The 21,301-nt window shown below is 40.7% G+C and overlaps 1 protein-coding gene across 1 annotated transcript in view; it reads right to left on the reverse strand.

Moving 5' to 3' along the window:
• Positions 1-207: 207 nt before the first annotated feature.
• LOC122556908 (cyclin-dependent kinase-like 4) overlaps positions 208-21,301 on the reverse strand; it is an 81,783-nt gene continuing 60,689 nt past the window's right edge. The window contains exons 10-11 of the mRNA XM_087995043.1: positions 3,286-3,448; positions 208-766 (exon numbers count right to left, since the gene is read on the reverse strand). Of these exons, the coding sequence (XP_087851169.1) occupies positions 705-766; positions 3,286-3,448 (225 nt within the window). The 3' untranslated portion in view covers positions 208-704. The remainder of the gene's footprint in view (positions 767-3,285; positions 3,449-21,301) is intronic.

The following is a 21,301-nucleotide window of genomic DNA, read 5'->3' on the forward strand; positions in this document are numbered from 1 at the left end:
TTGAAGGTCACTGGAAATTATTAGCTGAGGAAATCATTCTGGTCTAATCCATAAGTGATTATCGTACCTCTAAAAAAGACACTCTTGAACAAGGGTACAGAGATTTTTATTTAAGTATGCAGAAGTCCATTCTGAAAAAAATTCTAATGAAAGAGATCGGTGGCTCACTGGTTAGCACTGCTGCCTTACAGCACCAGTGTCCCAGGTACAATTCCAGCCTCGGGCGACTGTCTGTGTGGAATTTGCACATTCTCCCCGTGTCTGCATGGGTATTCTCCGGGTGCTCCAGTTTCTTCCCACAGCCCAAAGATGTGCAGGTCAGGTGAACTGGCCATGCTAACTTGACCATAGTGTTAGGTGAATTAGTCAGAGGGAAATAAGTCTGGGTGGGTTACTCTTCGGAGGGTCGGCGTGGACTTGTTGGACCGAAAGGCCTGTTTCCATGCTGTAGAGAATCTAATCTAATCTGAAAAGGAACTAGTAAAAGATGTGGAGGAAGATGCAAAACTTAATCCTTAAAGTCTTGCCAGGCTAAACTATTGTATGAAACCAAAACTAATAGGAAGGTGATAGACTTTGTATGTTCTGTTATTGTACAATCTTCCATCAATTCTTCAGCTTAAGATATTGCAAGGTTCCTTTGAAGGCCCACTTTCAAAGTCTTCTCTTTTTCATGATGGCGAATCTCCCTTTTTTACCTGGGATCACAGGAAACCTGATTTGTAGACAGGAGAAGGCTCCAATTGTAATGTGTTTGGCAGTACTCCTGGAACAGAAAGAATGAGAAGTTCTTACTAGTTCCAGAAATTTTGTTGCCGACTCTCGATAAGCCTCAAGCTCATGAGAGTCATGTCTGTGCCTTTGATTAATTATCAGGGACTGAAACCTCAATGGGGCATAGGTTTTCCCATTCAAGGATCACCACAGGGCTTATGCCTCTCTCATCCATCTTTAAAAAGACTGAGACTATGACGGTAGATTTAAACCTTGAATAGAAAAGACTTCTGGGAGAAAAGTGAGAGCAATGATAGCTGCGTTCATGGTTATATGTTAATTTGTTAAATGGGGTATTGTAAAAGAAATTGGGTTGGGGAGACACAGAGTAAAGGCAATTATTCCTTTATTTAGTATAGTAACTATGCAGGTGTGGAAAGAGCTATGTCACAGTGACATCAGATCACATGGAATTGATACCTGTGTATGTAGGGGACCAAGTAAGATGTTGTTGTTTATCATCCTCCATTTATAGTTATGTAAAAAGAAGCCTGATGTTTACTCATAAGAGTATTGATCTACATTACTACAGCTCTCACTTTGACTGGTTTCAAGATGGGATTTAGTTATGGGAGATCATTTTATTTTTGTATTGTGAACTAAAAATGGAAGAAACAGATACCGCTTTAAATCAAGAAAACTGTGGAAGAAGATATTGTGGCTAAAAAACAAGCTACTTGAACCTATTGCGAGTGTGTGCGCGTGTATGCATCTGTGTATGTCCATCTGTCCATCGTACTTGGGCACTTGTCAAGGAGCAAAAAGGGAAAATAGACAGTGTAGGTTTACTGTCAATCGCAAAACAAATTCTATTACAGCTCGGAGTTGCAAACATGTGAATGATAGAAGTGAGTAACATGTACTCGTTTGAATATGATTGAATAATATAGTCATATGTACTCTATTGGAAAGTGAGTTATACAACTAGGGTTGGACAGAGAAAAAGGTTAAAAATTGTGAAACACTTTAATTATATTATTTGTAGGAACAGTTGGAAGCTTCTTATCTGCAAAAGGAGTATACATTTTTTGTTCTTGTGATGAAGATTTAATTTGTGTGTCATTATTTTGGTGTGTGCATCTCCCATGCATGAATAAACTTATGCATAAAAAAACTAAGTCTCATCTCAACTAAGAGGAAATAAAGGTTAGAATTGTCTGTAACAGGAATATTCTGACTGGTAAGTACTAAATGTCTTCAAATGTCATTATTGGGTGCTATATGAAAAGATGGATGTCTTTAACTGCAGTGATTGATGACAGGACTTTGTCTTGTAAAGATAATTTGACCATTACATTGAACAGCGCTGTCTAAGTGTTGAAATGCATTAGAACATGTTTTTCTTTTGGAGCTTCACAATACAATGTATTCACAATTAATAAACAAAACAGTGCTTGAGAAGTCTAGTGTTATGGTCTGAAGTGATTTGTATGCCCACATTTTGAATATAGAAGAAATTGTTTGACAGTTTTCACCAAATTAAAATATTGCCACTTGCTCCTATCTGCTTTGATTGTCAGGGTATTTAATGTAGCGTGGAGAAAAATTAGCCATCTGTTTCCAATAGATTCAACCTTTTTGGAATTAATCTGGCATCTGAGCCCATTATGAATATTTGGCTGAATTTCACATGCTGTACCCAGCCTTTCAGTGTCATGTTGAAGAATATTAAAGCCTGCTTTTGACCACGTTGTACTATTATTGTGCATTTTCCAAATCAAAGTCACTTGTGAAATGAATATCAGCAGCTGGTCCAGTCAAAATAGAAATTCCTTTTGAGAGGAGCCATTTGGATTTAAGTAGCAACTTAACTTCATCTCACATTAGCCTTCCATGAGTTTGTACACACTGGTTAAGAACCAGCCTGTCCACAGCAACCTTGGTAGTAGCTCGACATTGAAGTAATTGAATTGTGTAGAAAGTGAAAAATTATTTCCATGCTGCCTGTACCAAACAAACAGATGCAAGTTAAAGATGCACAACAATCCCCACATGCATTTATAGCCCTATACAGTTCTTCTCCTCTATCTTTTGGAACATTACATCCTGAAGAACGATCTATTACAAGGAAGATCATTTTAATCAAACTCACTGAGCAATAAACTCTCAGGATTGAATGGAGTAACTCAACATTATTCTCCATTGATTTTAATAGGGAGTAAAATTGGGGGTAGTAAAATTTCTCAATAGGTGGATTAGGTTAGGATTTCTGCAATTTGGCCTAAATGATACAATAATTTTCTCCTTATATCTTAACCTGGTGTCTGATTTATTGGAAATTTCCCCTATCTTTGTTTGCAAGGCTCTTGTGCTGTGTGTTTGTCCAAATGTAAAAAATGCAAGGAGAGATATCAATAGTTATTGTAGAATTTGAAAAAGATAATATCTGCTACATCCTGTCGTCCTCCCAGATATGCACAACTTTCGGTATTGTCAGTTCGTTGATTTGACCAGCTAGTTCGGAGTCCAGATAGTTATTTATGTTTTATGGATATGGAATTTGTTCTGTACCTTCCAGCCCCTTCACTTCTACTTGATGGCCAGTTGATGTGAGCTCTGGAAAATGGAGATCTCCCTTTCCTGCCTTAATCACCTTTGCCTTCTTTTTATTTCCATTCACTTCTTGCTCTGTCTGTGCAGCTTGCTCGCCAACACCAGAATCCTCACCTTGGGCCTGAAGCAAAGAAAAACACAAATCTGCATCACTGCTGGTGAGATCTGCCACAAACTCCAAATACCACCGTCACTTGATGATACTTCTTCTGGTTGTAACCAGAGATTTTCTCTCAATTAATAAAAATTAGCTTTAAAAATGTCAAAAATGTCCTTTAGTTGTGACCATCCCACAATTTCATATGCTTCTGTTGCTTTTTCGAATTGAATCTTGTAATCCCTTGCTGTATTCAAGGCAAGGAGCTGGCAATTGCTCCCAAACATTTACTAATGCTACTAAGAAACCAGACACTAGTGGGCAGATACTTTCTCAGTGGTAAGATAGTAGGTTTCACTTTAGACCATTCATGTAATGATGAGACTAAGAATGAAACTCATCAATATTGGGGATTATCAGTATGAATTTATATCCCAGTACTCTGTCACATTCTGGCACCATGTCGGTTATCTTAATATCAAAGTTTTTGTCATACACAGCTAGGGGATCACATGAGTTTATAAAAAGAGTTCTACCACCATCTCAGTGGATGTGTAACTCATGATATGACATTGATTCCTAATCTTTGCTGAATTAGCTGATTGCTACAAGATCACAACAATTGAGCTCAAAGGGCAGGAGTAGAAAAGAAACAGACATGGTTCCCTCTTCTATTTGCTGTCCAATGATTCATTGGATGAGTGAGTGGACAACAGACAAAGACAGGGTAATCTCTGAGTTGGATAGTATATCAAGAACTTATATTACTCTCACAAATGAAGAACAACCATTTAGATTCGATATCAGTGATGTCTTATATTTATGGAATTGAATGTAAAGCAAGTGATTATCTTCCGAAAAGAATGAAATATGAAAAAAAGAAAGTAACCATAGGCAAAAACTGGAAGGAGAATAAATCATTCCTTTAATTTTGCTGTGGTAAAACTAGTAGTTGAGGTAACCAGTATTTATTGAATCTATTAAAATATTAGGTCATACTTAGACCAGCTCTCACCATGACAAAATAAACATACCCTAGAAATAATTTATTTCTTACTCTTCATTGTATGAAACAGCATGTAGAAATCTGACTCCTTGCTCTTTGAAAACCATATGCTATTTCAATTCTGTAGTACAGTAATCTTTCTATTTATGGATAAGGATTCATGTGTGATATCATTATGCAATCACATGGCATAATAGGCTAGTTACAAAGTAATTTTAATCTAGAATCCATAGGAGGTACAGCTGAAGGTCATTCAGTAATGAAAACTGATTTTGAGATTGTCACAATTCAAATACTAATTCATTTTCCTTGAGTCCAGTGTCTATTTCTTCCATGGTTTCATAAAGTTGCCATGTCTTCATGAAGCTGTTTTGTGCGTTTGTGTTTTTTAAATTAGTGAATATTTTTGAATTATTGCTTTTCGGCCTTTTGGCTTGGAATATGTGTAGTTTCTGTTCGGTCAGATCTGAGCTGCGTTTATTTAGGAAGGACAATCTAAATTGGGGAATAAAGGAATTTCTGGCTATTGAGGGAGTGCAGCGTAGGTTCACGAGGTCAATTCCGGGAATGGCGGGGTTACCTTACACTGAAAGACTGGAGCGACTGGGCTTGTATACCCATGAGTTTAGAAGACTGAGAGGGGATCTGATTGAGACATACAAGATTATTAAAGGATTGGACACTCTGGAGGCAGGAAACATGTTTCCACTGATGGGTGAGTGCCGAACCAGAGGAACACAGCTTAAAAATACGGGATAGACCATTTAGGACGGAGATGAGGAGAAACTTCTTCACCCAGAGAGTGGTGGCTGTGTGGAATGCTCTGCCCCAGAGGGCAGTGGAGGCCCAGTCTCTGGATTCATTTAAGAAAGAGTTGGAGAGAGCTCTCAAGGATTGTGGAATCAAGGGTTATGGAGATAAGGCAGGAACAGGATACTGATTAAGGATGATCAGCCATGACCATATTGAATGGTGGTGCAGGCTCGAAGAGCAGAATGGCCTACTCCTGCACCTATTGTGTATTGTCTACTGACCTAAAATTAATTATAGATGATTAATGCATGAAACATTATGGTTCAATGTGTTTGTTGCCTCAAAACTATGACTTGTCAGGGATAATTTTCTTCTTCTCTGGGCAGTATCTTTGATTACCTTAAGGCCATTGAATCACAGCTTGTGCTGTGACAGGAAGCAGGTCCTGAGACTGTCTCAGCTTGTCCATGGATGAAATCCTGCAGTTGGGATTATTATGAATCACATGCTAAGTATCTAGACAACTGAGTTAATTACTCTCTCAGGAATAATTATTGTGGATTATAATGATAGGTTGAGAAGTTGAAAATTTCATTCAATTATCTTCGTAGGTCAAGGAAATAATTCAGAATTGATGGTTTTTCACCCTAATTTAGCACACAAATAGAATGACTAGGCATATTGCACAAAACCTATTTCTTCATTTCCTCAGTTTCTTAAAAATAGTATTAGGAATATAACCAAAATAATACATAAACATCTATCCAGTAATTAAATTTCAAATTAATTTGAATATGTCATAAGGAAGCATTGGTCTTATTTAAGGAATATAAATTATTTATTTTTATGTTTGAAAACATATCTACATTTGCAAGGTATTAGTCATCTTTCCCCACCTGCACAAAATGATGTGCCAAAGGATTCAAACTCACCGGAGAGAATTGATAGCAGATGCCTTTGACAGCATACAGAACCAAGAATCCTTTGCACTGCTATGGTTAATGAATGTGAAAGGCAAAGTATAATAATGGTTGGAATCATATCTTACACAAAGAAAGATGGTTAGTGGAGGCCAATCAGCAAAGTCCTAAGGCACCTCTGAGAAGTTCTATGGGAAAGTATCTTTGGTTGAACTCTTTACAGCTGCTTCACCAATGCCCTTTCTTCCATCATGACGTCAGATGTTATATTTTCTATGATTGCATAATGTTCAGCACCATTCATGACTCTTAAGATTCTAAAATAGTTTGAATCTATATGCAGCAAGACCTGGACAGCATTCAGGTTTTGGCTCATAAGCACCACGTAACATTTTTAAGAAATGAGCATCAGGTGATAAGCATGTCCAGCAGGACAGAATCCAGCCATCTGCACTTGATGCTTAATTGCATTACTATTGCTTGATCCCCAACTATCAATGCCCTAGGCTTACCATTGACCAAACTGAAATGGACCAACCATATAAATACTATAGCTTCAAGAGCAGGTCAGACACTGAGAATTCTGTGAGAGGAAATCACACTTATCTACCATCTACAAGATAGAAGTCAGGAGTGTTACGGAATAGTCTAGAGTTGCTTGGATGTGTGCAGATACAACAAAACTCAAGAATATATCACCATCCAGGACAATGTGGATGGCTGATTGGAACCTATCAATAATCTTAATATTCATGTTCTTCACCCCGAATGCACTCTAGCTGAACTGAACCAACTACAAGATGTACTGCAACAACTCACCAAGGCTTCTTGGACCGCACTGGCTAAACCTGCCACCATGTATAAGGACAAAATCAACGGGTGCATGGAAACACTGTCACCTCTGGATTCCCCTCCATCCTGACTTGGAACTATATCACAAGTCCTTTTCTGATGCTGGGTCAAAATCCTGGAATACTCTCTTTAACAGTACTCTAGGTCTATCAATAGTACATGGACTGCAGCAGTTCAAGAAGGTAGCTCACCACCACCTTCACAAAGGCAGTGAATACTGACTTAGCCAACAACATCCAGAGCCCACGAAAAAACAATTAAAAAACTAAGTTAGACTTAAACAATGTAAGTTTTTAAACATTAGATTAGATTAGATTCCCTACAGTGTGGAAACAGGCCTATAGGCCCCACCAATCCTCCGAAGAGTAACCCACCCAGACCCATTTCCCTCTGACTAATGCACCTGGCACTATGGACAATTTAGCATGGCCAATTCACCTGACTGGCACATCTTTGGATTGTGGGAGGAGATAGTAAACACTAAAGAAATTCCAATTTGTAAAATGGTGAAAAAAAAGGGCAGGAAATGAGATCCTGACTAACTTACACTTGTTGCTTCCAATACTGGCAGCATGCAAATTTCCTGCTGCTAGCATATGGACTATGGTCATGTGCAGCCAACACAAAAGTTTGCAAAAGGTTAATAGAATAAGCGAGTATGTGGCGTTGAGGTGTTAAGACTACAATCAGATCGGTAATGGCGAAGCAAGATAAAGGAACAAATGGCCGACCCCGCTTCTAATTTGTACATTCGTAACAATGCTGTTAAGCAGCTCCACACGTCAACAAGGGACCAAAAGTGTGAGGGGCTAGCCCCATTTATTGAATCAAGAGATGGAAGTCAATTTATAACTAATTCTGAAATGGGAAAGATAGAAATATGGCATGGGAGACTGCAAGTTCCAATATTTTCCAACATAGAACAGGTGCATATGATCAAGGAAGTGCAGAGATCTATTTGATCCAGACAGTTCCAGGTTATCCTCTTGAGAGAAAGCAATGGGAATAGTTAATTGGTGGTCAATGTCAGGAGTCAAGACTAAAGAGCTGGATGCAGTGCTACAAAAACTTTGATGGCATCACATGTGTGGTCAAGAGCATTTTAAATGCCATATTCTGCCAACTTGATGACTAGCTGCAGACATTGCTCTATCTACCACTGTATTACTGAATTTTCAACAATCTCTATCTACACGCACATATGTTTGTACCATGATTCGTACCTCACATTAATAGTTTCACTTCATCCCGAGACACTTCACCTTGTTACATTCCTCACACCCATGTCTCACAGCTTATACATGCTAGCAGTATTCAATCATGACAGCTACATTATCCAAAGAGATTGTATCACACTATTCAATGGCACACACACCAATCTCCTGGAGGACAAGGTGGTGGACAACAGAGGCTGTAGGTGCTAACAGGTGGGAGACAGGAGCGGCTGCCTGTCCTCAGCTCCACAAGAGTTGGTGGGTGAGATAATTGGAGCAGCCTTTGCTAAGACCACAGCCGAAGGTGGGGTTGAAAGCATGGAAGATTTTATTATCACCTTTCATAGCCATTCTGCTCCAAACCTAACTGCTCCTCAAGAAAACTGTAACTGGTTTGAATCTGCACCTCTTCCTTCCCTTCGTTCCCCATAACTCTTCCATGTGTTTTTTTCCCAGATACCTAACAACTGTAACCTGGCCAAAAAGTGGTGGGAGAACAACAGTTAGGACAGTGATTATGAAGAAGTGGAGTCATTTGATTCGACATTCACAGAAACCAGCACAGATGCTAATAGAAAAAGTGCCCACTCCCTGGTGGACAAGATCATACACAAACTTTGCTGCAGAGGACTCTGACGAGTACTTTGATGTGGCTGCCTACAAATGGAGGGGATGGATATGTACCATTAAACATTAGGTGTAATGGCAACCTGCCAGAAAGCCTGAACACACTATCTGGGAGCTTATCCAAACCAATTTTGCACAGATTATATGCTGGGCTTGGAGTGTCTCCTTTCTCACATGCAAGTCGTAACCACTTACATTCAGACACTACATCAAATACTCATGACATTGTATCTGATGGACAATGTCTCAGAAAAGATAAACTTGTTTATCTGCCATAGATGGAGTACAGAGAAGGTTTATTCGATTGACTCCCAGTATGGCAACTTTATCATATGAGAAGAGATTATGTCGATTAGGTATGTATTCATCGAATTTTGAAGAATAAGAGGGGATCTTGCTGAAATATATAAAATTCTGATAGGGTTGAACAGACTGACTGCAGAGATTATACTCCCTATGGTTTTGTGGGGAGTGGACGGTATCTAAAACAAAGGATCACAGACATAGGATACAGGGTCCATTTAGGACAGAGGTGAAAATAAATTTCTTCACTCTCCTGTGGAATTCTCTACCACATAAGTTAATAGAGGCCAACTCACTGAATATTTTTAAGAAAGAAATAGATAGATTACGTGTAATGCAAGGTCCAACTGTTTTCCGGCTGTAGAGGCTCAGAGTTAGGTCACCATAATTGCAAATACCAGTGTTCAAATGGGATTGGAGGGTGTCATAGCAATCTGTCCTCCAACAGATTACTAAGACTATTGAGATGCCACCCTACAAAGGGGAATAGGTACTGGTACCATGGCGAAGAAATCTGCTGTCCTTTTTCTACTGTCACTTCTCTTACCACCACTGCCACACCACTGTGTTTATTGTCTGTCAACCAGCCAGACTACTATAGCACATGCCAAGGCACTGCAGTCTACAATTAGGCCTTCCAGGCCCAAATCTGCTTGAATATAAGTGACTGTCCAGGTGGAGTTTGTATGTACTCCCTGGTTCTGCCAGGTGCTCCAGTTTCCTCCCATTGTCCAAAGATATGAAGGTTAGGTGGATTGGCCATGTCCATAGTGTCCAAGGTAAGCAGGCTAGGGGGTTAGCTTTGGTAAATGATGGGTTACGGGGATAGGGTGGGGAGACTAGTGGTGGATCTGGTGCTCTTCAGAGGGTCAATGCGGGCTGAATAGCCTCTTTCAAAATTGTAGGGTTTCTATTAGTACATCAACCAAAGACATCCACAAAATTCTCCACTGGAAGTCAACAGACTCCTGTTATCCAACCCATTAAAACACTAAGACAGACAAAAGATATGCTATAAAGGAATGCACAAGAGAGATAAATTAATTTTCCATCCTATATTAGATACTTAACGTATAAATTTGGTTTGGATTATTCATTTTGTTGAGATTTTTATTAGGCAACCCATTTTCAACCATTCATAGTCTGCATTATTACTTATCTAATTTCTCTTCTTTCTTTGCTTACGATCAACAATGTCTTTGGCCACACTTTTTTCACTGTCTGTCAGAGCTCCACCTTCACTTATCTGTTCTACAACACCCCCATCCCAGTCACCAGCATAAATATCACCTTCTCCTAGCTATGTTGAGTTCTGAAGAAGGGTCATTAGACTCGAAACATTAACTCTGCTTTCTCTCCACGTGCTGCAAGATCTTCTGAGTTTCTCCAGCAATTTCTGTTTTCATTTTTATTTTTGCTTTGTGGCCAAATGGACATGAATTTGATCAATGACAGAGGAGGGCAACACGTGAGTCTGTTGTGTGTTCAGGAATTGGGTTTGCAGTTAGATGGTTGTTCACGGACAACTCTGTATTTGTTGCCTTTTCCTTTTCTGACTCTCTGCTTCTTCTTTCTTGATCCTCCTCCTATTTATTCTGCCATTACACTGCTCACCATACAGCTTCTGGCAAGGACAGTGCCTTCGTGAGAACCCAGTTAAACAGAACAAAGCAGCCCAAAATGAATCTTGATACCAGCTTTGCTGATGACTGCTCCTAGCAGCGGAAGCATTGTTTCAGCATGTCAATGGTCTGCTCAATCACATTTTGTGTGATTATATGATTTTCATTGTAAGCTTACTGCTCACATGTGCATGGCTATCACACCTATGTCAAAGCCATGTTTGTCAGGGAACACCATTTGTTGCCCAGTTGCCACCCTTTGGGTTGCCATGGTGCCTCAAAACCAGCTGGCATAGTGAACTCGGGCAGAATGAAGGCATTGTGTTTGCTACCAGGATACTGTAAACCGGTCTTTATAATGTACTACATATGGTTGAGGGAGTGGAACCTCTTCCATTTGGGAAACAACTCAAAGTTGACATTTGGCATCTCCAAAGCGGTGTATCTGCTGCCAATGATACCATGCAGCATGGGAAAACCAGTAATCCTCACAAAACCACATGCTTGCTTCACCAGCTGCTCTCTGGCAAAACAGAATGGTATGTAGTCCGTTTCCTTTGCATATGGACTCACAGTAACATTCATTATGTTATAAAACATAGCAAATGATAAGGTGGTCCAAATATGTACTCAGATACTGAAACAGTTGGAAAGTCATGTTGCAGATGTATAAAACTTTACTCAGGCCACATTTGGAGTATCATATGCAATACTGGTCACCACACTATAGGAAGAATGTGGAGGTTTTAGCGAGGGTGCAAAAGAGAATTACCAGGATACTGCCTGGATTGGAGTGTGTTAGCTGTAAGGAGAGGTTGGACAAACTTTGAATCTTTTCGCCGGAGCATCGGAGACTGAGGGGTGACCTGACAGAAGTATACAAAATTATGAGAAGCATGGATAAGGTGGATAGTCAGAGTCTTTATTTCCAGGGTGTAAATGTCAAACATTAGGAGGGAATAGGTTTAAAGGTGAGGAGGAGAACGTTTAAAAAAGATGTGTGAGGCAAGTTTATTACACAGAGAGTGGTAGGTGCCTAGAACACACTGCCAAGGGAGGTAGTATAAAACAGACATGATAGCCATGTTTAAAAGGCATTTGGACAGACACATGAACAGGTAGAGAATCGACAATACAGACCAGGTGCAGGTGGTGGGATTAGTTTAGAATGGCTTCATGGTTGGCGCAGACATACTGGGCCAAAAGGCATGTTTCTGTGATGCTCTACATTGTATGTTCCATGTTCTGTGTTCGGTCTGCATCCGTGTGCTGGAAGACCTGGACAAAATCCAGACTTGGGTTAATAAATGGCAACTGATATAAGTGCCACACAAATGCCAATCAATGACTGGGGCTCCAACAAGAGGGAATCTAACAGTTGCCCATTGAGGTTCAAAGGCGTTACCATTGCTGAATCCACTATTATCAACATTGTAGGGGTTACCTTGACCAGAAAATTAACTGGACCAGCAACATAAATTCTGTGGCTACAGGAACAAGTCAGAGCCTAGGGATTCTGTAATAAATAACTCACCTCCTGTCTCCCAATTGTCCATCCATTATCCACAAAGCACAAGTCAGCAGTGGTTTGGATTCATCTCCACTTGCCATGTTAGGAGCAACTCCAACAAAACTTGTTCACAACTTAAAATGTCTCTGATTTATTAGTTAAAAGCAACAGCTTACAGTAACTGGTGAAGGAAAGCAACAGCTTACAGTAACTGGTGAAGGAAAGCAACAGCTTACAGTAACTGGCTATCTTCAGGGTTTACGTGCTTTTTTACTTCAAAGACCTTCCTTCCTGGAGATCTGAAGGGTTATTGCTCGCTCATTCACACCCATAAGCTGTTCAGCTACTTGGGAATCAAGCACGCTTGCCACTACTGCTTCAATAGATCAATCTTAAAAAGAAATGAGGCTTTGCCAACCAGTTTTCTAACAATGGAATTGGGTACAAATTTGACATCATGAACACATTTATACATCCACAATCTATAAGGAGTCTAGTTGATTCATCTGGTTGAGAAACTAACATTACCAGTCAACTCTAACCCCTTTGACTAGGTTCAGACAATGATTGTCATTGTAGCGAATCTCTGTTTCTACCTGAGCTTATGTTTCTGGGTTGAACTGATAAGAATGCTGTTTTATGGGTCTTGATTCTCCTTTATCCATATCATGCTTAGTTCATGCCAGACATGTAGGAGATGTGCAGGTTAAGTGGATTGGCCATACTAAGTTGCCCGCAGTGTCTAGGGATATGTAAATTAGGTGGCCAAGCCATGGGAAGTACAAGATTACAGGGATAGAGTAGAGGGTTGAGTTTGGGTGGGATACACTTTGGACAGTTGGTGTGGACATGTTGGGCAGAATGGCCTATTTCCACAAGGTAGGGCTTCTATGATTCAATTCTATGATCCAAGTGTTCTCTCAGGATTAATTTATTCTTCCTCAGTAATCATACAAGATCCATTGTCCTTCTTCAAAATATGAGAACATAGTATCTAAGAGACTTGAGTATTTCTGTGAGAGCTGGCCAAGTTGTAGGAGTTCACTTTGGGGACTGTCTAGCGCTCCTTTCAACTCACTTTTATTGTATATGTCATTTCCCACTACTCTTACCACCTCACAAACTTGTTCTTCCTTACCCTCTTCCCTACAATACTTCATCCCCTGATTGAGATGTTCTAGTTGCTGAATGCTTATCTGCCTGTTTATCTTTGGTTTGTGAAAATTTCAAAAGCTCTTCTGCTACCACATATGTTCCTGTAAGTGTTTCTGGAAACATGGACACATAATCCAAGACTGAGGATTTGTCTTTGCCATTCAGACACTTCTCCCAAATCAATCTTTTTTTATATAAATAGTTTTATTAAAAACTTTTTCAAATCTTTTACAAAGCAACTATATATAAAAAACAATACCAAAATACAAGAAGATAGAGGTAGTACAACAATGTCATATCACAATAATATATAATAAACTACTGTATCTCCTATTCTACCAGAACAAACACACCTACTTAACTTAAACTAAAATCAAATTAAATAAAAATTAAATTAAGCTGAATTCAAATTAACTTAAATTAAATTAAATTATATCACATTACTTTGTTCTATTTCACTCACCACACCTCCACTGAAGCTCCCACACCTGGGAGCACCAATTATTGTACCTGTATTTTTTTCCCCTCAGCTTCTCCCTCCCAGGGCCCGACGGGCACCTCAACTGATTCCTATGGTTATATCACGGACCTAATTAATATTGCCAATAAGTCTGCGACAATATAATTTAGAAAGGGCCGCCACGTCTTATAAAACTGCTCTATTTTGTGGTGTACTATATTTGTGAGGTAGTCTTGGGGGAGATGTACCATCACCAGCCTGTGCCACCCTATAAGATCTGGGGGTTTTTCCAACGTCCAATTCAATAAAATGTTCTTCCTTGCACATTGTGTAACATTCTTACCCAATCTCTTCCCGTGTTCCCCTAGAGGGGGCAAATTTGGCAACCCCAGAAGAAATAACGGGTCCACTTTGACTTCAATTCCCAGGATCTGCTTCAGCTCCCTTACTGTGGCACTCCAGTATCTCCGGATCTTGTAACCTGACCAAAAGCAGTGTGAAAGAGTGCCTATATTAATTTTACATTTGGGACACCCTGGAGATGCTCCTCTCTTGAACTTAGCTCGCATCTCTGGCACCATATGATCCCAATGTAAAATCTTCAATTGCATGGCCTGCGCTTTATTACATAGAGATTTTCTTCGCATTTTTCCATATATCTTCCCATGTTTCCAATTAAGTATCCTCGCCTAATTCCCAATTCCAAGTCATACAGAGTCTCTCCATATCTCCTAAGACATGTCCTTTCTGTGAATGATACAAAGTACTAACTAAAGAACGCCCATGCACTGGAGCACTCTTTTCTCCACGTCTGACATGTAAGGCTGAGCCAGGAGCGTAGTCCTCCTTGTATATATTCCCTTATCTGAACATACCGGAAAAGGTAGACAATCCATATTTCTGACTTAATTGGCTAAATGACATCAAGATCACCCCCTCGAATAAATCTCCCAAACAAGACATTCCCTTATTCTCCCATAGCTTAAAGCCGGAGTCCATTACCCCAGGTTTAATTCCTTGGGCTCCCACCAACGGGGTAAATGGCGAGGTCTTAAGCCAATTGCCTTCATCTTACTCATTACCCTCCAAGCTCTCACCATATTTAAAATGATGGGGCTTTTACTCTGCTTGATCATGGATTCCATCTTATCCATGAATAATTGATTAACTAGGGGACATCTCGACTGCGAGGTTTCAACGTCAAGCCAAATTGGCACCAAATTCGCCCCCACCACGTACCCAGTCACCCATATATGCTAACAGGGTGCTTACTGGATATTTCTTCAAGTCCAGAAGGTCCACCCACACCTCACCCTGTGGGAGCTGCAATTTAGTAAAGTTAATTAGGGGGCACCTGTGACACCAAATAAAGGGCCCTAGCCAACCACTGAGCCTCTGTGACACTCGTCTGGGTAGCAACAGTGGGAGCATTCTCATGGGGTACAAAAGGCGAGGAAGAACATTCATTTTAATCAGAGCTATTCGGCCTAACAACAACGGTAATCCATCCCATCGCTGCAAACCCTGTTTTATCCTCTCCAGTAATTGTGCATAGTTAGCTTAAACAGCTGTTGGAAGGCAGGGGTAATAAAAATTCCCAAATATAAAAAACTTTTGATGACCATCTAAATGGGAACTGCATTCCATCCTTCAGATCAGGCACCTCCACTAACCCCCACACCGGCATGGCTTCCAATTTTGTGAAGTTGATCCTGTATCCTGGAAAACTGCCAAATAAATTAGTTTTTTGAATCAATCGAGGAATGGACCTCTCCGGATTGGCCAAGAACAAAAGGACATCATCAGCGGATAGAGTGATTTTATGCTCCCCCATTCCCAAACTATTTCAGGATCCCTCCTGATACCCTCAGCCATCGGCTCAATTGTCAAGGTAAATAACAGTGGTGAAGGAGGACACCCTTGTCAATTACCTCTCCTAATATTAAAGTTATCTGAATTAGTGCTATTTGTGATGACTGCCACCTTCGGATCATTATACAACACCGCCACCCATCTAGCAAAGACTCCCCCCAGACCAAGGCACTCTAGGACCCCAAACAGGTACAGCCATTCTATCCGGTCAAACCCCTATTCTGTGTCTAGGGAGACCACCAAACCTGGGATCAACCTGGGATACTTGCATTATGTTCAGTACCCTCCTGATATTGTTGGAGGAGCTACGGCCCTTGATAAAACCCGTCTGATTTCCTTTTATAATAAAGGGGAATACCTTTTCCAACCTCAGGGCCAGCACCTTTGAAATAATTTTAAAGTCTACATTCAACAATGTAGCACATTCTTCAGGGTCTTTCCCCTTCTTTAAAATGGGTGAGATATTAGCCTCCCTAAGAGAGGCTAATATCCTGTGTAGAAGAATAGCTATATATCCCCAAATGTGGCTCCACCAATACATTTATGAATTCCTTATAAAGCTCAGTGGGGAATCCATCTGGCCACAGTGCTTTGCCACCCTGGAGATGCTTTATTACTTCCTGCACCTCTTGTATCATCATTGGTGCATTTATGGGGGAGACCTGTTCCGCATTTATACTGGGGAGGTCCAGGTTCTCAAAAAAGGACTGCACTCTCACTGCACCATCTTCACTGCCCTCTGACCGGTATAACTCTGCAAAGTATTCCCTAAATCTAATATTGATCTTCTTCAACTCACGGGTAACTGTGCCAGCCTTCTCTCTAACAGACAAAATGGATTGGGAAGCATTTTTCTTTCCAGGCAGATATGCCAGACATCTACTTGTCTTATCTCCAAAATTCAAACAATCTTTGTTTAGCAAAGGAGACTTCTTTTTTTTACCACCTGTGTGGGCAATGAGTCGAGAGCAGCCCGGAGAGCCTTGACTTACTGCAGGTGGACCAATGAAGTCCCTGTTATGATATGCTTCCTCAGCTACCTTCAGCCAGGTCTCCAGCATCTGTTGCTGCTCCTCCCTCTGCCTCCTTCTAGACATTGAATACAAAATGATCAGGCTTCATAAATATGCCTTAGTGGCCTCAAAGTATTGCCAGATTACTGGCCATAGCGGAGTTGATATCCCAGAAGGCCCTGAACTCTCTTGTTATGTACTCAACAAATTTGCTATCCCTTAACAGGAATGGGTCCATGCACCAGTGCCATGTATCTATTATGCCACCCTTGATTTTAACATCTAAATCCACTGGCGCATGGTCCGTGATAGTTATATTCCCAATTTTGTCAGCCAATGTTCCGTCCAAACAAACTGATGGCATAAGGAACATGTCAATTCACGTGTAGCACTTGTGTAGGTTAGAAAAGAAAGTAAAGTTTCTTCCATTAGGGTGGAGTTACCTCCACTCATCCACTAATCCCAACTCCTCACACAAGTCCACCAATTGTCTCGACTACGTGGGCCTACCTGCCAGGCCCCTTTGCATCCTGTCTACCCAGAGATTCATTAGGCGGTTAAAATCCCCTCCTATCATCGCATAGTACACACCAAGATTCATTAATTTAGCAACTACATCAATTAGAAATTTAAGAGGGTGTGCCGGGGAACAATAAACATTCAGAACACCATACCCTTCTCCATGTATTAGAGCTTTAAGAATGTTGAATCGTCCATGTTCATCCTTAATTTGCTCAATTACCTGGAAAGAGAGGTTCCTTCTTACCAGTATGGCCATTCCTCTACTCTTGGAGGAGGAGAAGAATACCCTATCATATCCCCCCCCCCCCCCACTGCAGTTTCAGATGTTCCTTTTCAGTTAAATGCATCTCCTGCAGCATGGGGATGTCAACCCTTTCCTTCCCAGTACCGTCCTTTTTTTTAATGGGGAAATGGCTCCCTTTTACATTACAGGTGCCGCACCTGAACAAATCACTAGCCATGGTTGTCCAGGGCAGCCCGTGGTTTCCCAAGAGGAGGAAGCTTACCTGAGGAGTGGTGAGCAAAAAAAATTAACTCTCTAAAGTCTAAAAACTACTCCAACTAAAAAACTAGCCACTACATTTCACTGAAACAAACACCCAATTCACGAGAGATCTCCACCTTTGCAACCAGATTCTGGAGTAGAGTGGTGCTGGAAAAGCACAGCAGTTCAGGCAGCATCCGAGGAGCAGTAAAATCGACGTTTGAACTGCTGTGCTTTTCCATCACCACGCTACTCTAGAATCTGGTTTCCAGCATCTGCAGTCATTGTTTTTACCTAATCCTTGCAACCATCTTGGCTCCTTCCAGCTGAGGCCACGCCCCAATCCCAGGCAATACACAGATAAAGAAAACATGTTATTTACATTCTGAGAGTTAACAATGGATGTCCACCCTCCACTCCCCTCCACACCCCTTCTCCATACATATTAACCACAGGTATAGCAACCCCCAATCCAAAAACAAAAGGACAGCAGCAAAAGAAAACCTGACAATAACCAACCGACCGAAATGATAAATAAATCAGGTTTTGCACCAAGGCAGTTCAAAATAAATGAAACAGATTACCACAAAAAAGGGAAGAGAGGAGAAACAAATGAGGCAGTAAAAGTAAAGAAAAGCTATACCATAGTCTGCAACAGTGCCCATTCTACACCCCCACTCCAGACCTGAGTCCTTTATTTCATAGAGTTCACAAAGTCCCTTGCCTTTTCTGCTGAATCAAAATTATATACTGTCCCTCCATGAGCGAAACACAACACCTCCAGGTACATCAAGGAATATTAAATGTTCAGATCCCTTAATTTTCTCTTAACTTCATCAAATGCCTTTCTCTTCTTAATTATGGCTCCTGAAGTCTTGAAAGAACATTATTCTTGAGCCTTTGTATGTTAAAGCCTGTGAATCTTTCCCAGTCTTCTTGCTGTTTCAATCACTAACAGTATTTCCTTATAGTGCTGAGGTCGCACTAGGACTGGGCGGGGGCACGGGTCTGGCCTGGATCTGGGCATTGTGATCCGGTGGGCCGACTGAACATTCACCAGGCTCAACTCCAACTCCAGCCCCAGGAACTTGGGAAGCCACTTCTCCAGGATACCAACAAGGTCCTCGCCTTCCTTGCATTCTGGCAGACCCACGAGCCATAAGATTTTTCTTCTACTTCTGTTTTCCAGGTCGTCCACTTGTTCCTGAAGGACCCAAATCTGGTTTTCCAGTGTTCAGATCCTTCCTCCCGAGACCTCTGCCATGGTCTCCAATGCCGCAGTCCTCTGCTCCACTGCTTCTACTCTTCGGTCCAGTCTTTCAACCTCCTGCTTATGCTTCTTCAGCATTGGATCCATTGCTGCTTCAATCTTTTCTTGGAGTTTGCCAGTAAATGCTGCTGCCTCATTAAATCCAAAAGGGCCGCCCTGGGAATTTGAGCAATGGCTACGGGTACCCGCGATGCAGTAGAGGAGTGTCCTGCCTGTTGTACTCCTTTCGTCCCTTTTCCTTGATTCGCCTTCATCTTGATCTTAGAGCTATCAAACCACAATCCTAATAGCTCCAGATGCTCAGTAACCTTTTATTATCAATTTTTCTCCTAGGGATGGTAAGCGAGGTGTGGGTAAAGGTCCACCTTGTCAGGGAGATATGGCAGAGCCCAGCACAGCATACCACTCAGATCGCCATCTTAGATCTCCCGCTCCCTAATCAATTTTAATGCACCTCTACTCTCAGGATCACAAATTAATTCAATTTGATTCAACAAAATTGGAGAATCTCTAATAGCAAATACTAGGAAATCCAATTCTCTGTCTCAGTCCTGTGGGTAATTATTACTGTATACCTTAAACACGGTTTTGAGTGACTGATGGTCTCTCTCTCTCCAAAGCTTCCTGTGTTTACGAATGATACAAGAGTTGACTTCAAATGTTTTCTACCCAAAGTGCTAATGATCTCCTGGAAAACTTCAGACATGAAGTTAGAACTCTGATCAGATTGTATTTAAATTGACAGTCCATAAAATAAAGTGCATTAGCATTTTGACTCTCTACCTAGATATAATTGTCCTTAAAGGAATAGTTTCTGGGAATCTGGTTGTCATACCCATAAAGTATATCTGATAACCTTAATTCATTTTGATAATATTCTGAGACAATCTACTAACACTCAACTAAATGCTTCTTCGAAGCAAGTGTAGGTATTAAAGGTGTTGGTTTAATTACATGTTGAGGTTTTCCTGCTGCCGGACATATATGAGATGTTCTCCAGAACTGCATAACATCTTTATAAAGTCCTTTCCATGACATATACCTGTTTTGCAACGCTTGTGTTTTCTATACACCTACATGCTTGCCATAGGAACTTTATGTGCTACTTGTAAAATCACCTTACATTATTTGGGTAGTACCATTATTTTTTGAACAACCATCCATTTTTCATCTATAGTCTGGGAGGATATCTCCATTTCTGTGAATATACCTTACACTACTTTCAATTTTGCTAAATCATTCCCCAAAAATAAATCAACTCCATTCATGGGTAATTTCTTAACTACCTCAGATACCACGAGTCCAGACAGCATGTCACATTTCAATTGGACTTTGTCTAGTGGAATAGGACATACTATCCACTTATCCCATTTACCAACACTTCGCCTTTCAATGAACTCTCAGGAGGGACCATAAGAGGTTTTGATTAACCCCTGAATCTCTTAGTTATGGGTTTGGATAGTTCATTTGAAGAAAAAGGGGTTATCTTTCCTTGAGACAAAAACCTTTGTATCACTCATCTACCCTATGTACTACTCTTGTACTCACAATAATGTTTACCATCAGTCTCAGCTATAGTTAAAGCAACACTTCAATCCATAGCTTTTTCTTTGGAGTTCCATTGTAGAACTTATTCTGAGATCTCTTAAGTCTCATGGGTTTCCCTCATAACTTTTAGCATTCTGAACAGATGTGTCCCACCTTGTTACAATGGAGTCACTTCAGCTTCTGATTTTCACCTCCGCTGTTAGTACTTTCAGATCTGAGGATAAGACCTTGGGAAGTTCCCAACTATCTGTTCTTTACCTTGGCTACATGTTTGCAATTCTGTCTCCCATTTCCTATCTCTTTTGAAATTATGAGAATGACAGGCAAAAGGATCAATTTTATGGACTATCTCGTAATTGTCAGCCATTATTGCAGTTCAGAGATGTTGTTACACACCTCTGGAGCAGGTGGGACTTGAATCCAGGCTTCTCCTGTCCAGGAGCAGGGACGCTACCACTATACCACAAGACAGCCACTGTCTTCACTTATAAATTGATTTAGTTAATCACAGCTATAATAAAGACAAGTGTGCTACAGTTGTTTTCAAATGAAAAGTTCTCTCGGATACGACTCAGTAAAGATTCCCACTCCTAATTGCTATTCAATGATACCTGCTGGAAGAGTGGGTCTACACCCAATCACATGAAGGTGCCAGTGTTGGACTGTGGTGGACAAAGTAGCAAGTCACACAATGCCAGGATATAGTCCAACAGGTTTGAAATCACAAGCTTTGGAGTGCTGCTCCT

Source organism: Chiloscyllium plagiosum, unplaced genomic scaffold (genome assembly GCF_037043375.1).
Source record: "Chiloscyllium plagiosum isolate Xiang-an unplaced genomic scaffold, Cpla_swu_hap1 HiC_scaffold_16, whole genome shotgun sequence".
NCBI lineage: Eukaryota > Metazoa > Chordata > Chondrichthyes > Orectolobiformes > Hemiscylliidae > Chiloscyllium > Chiloscyllium plagiosum.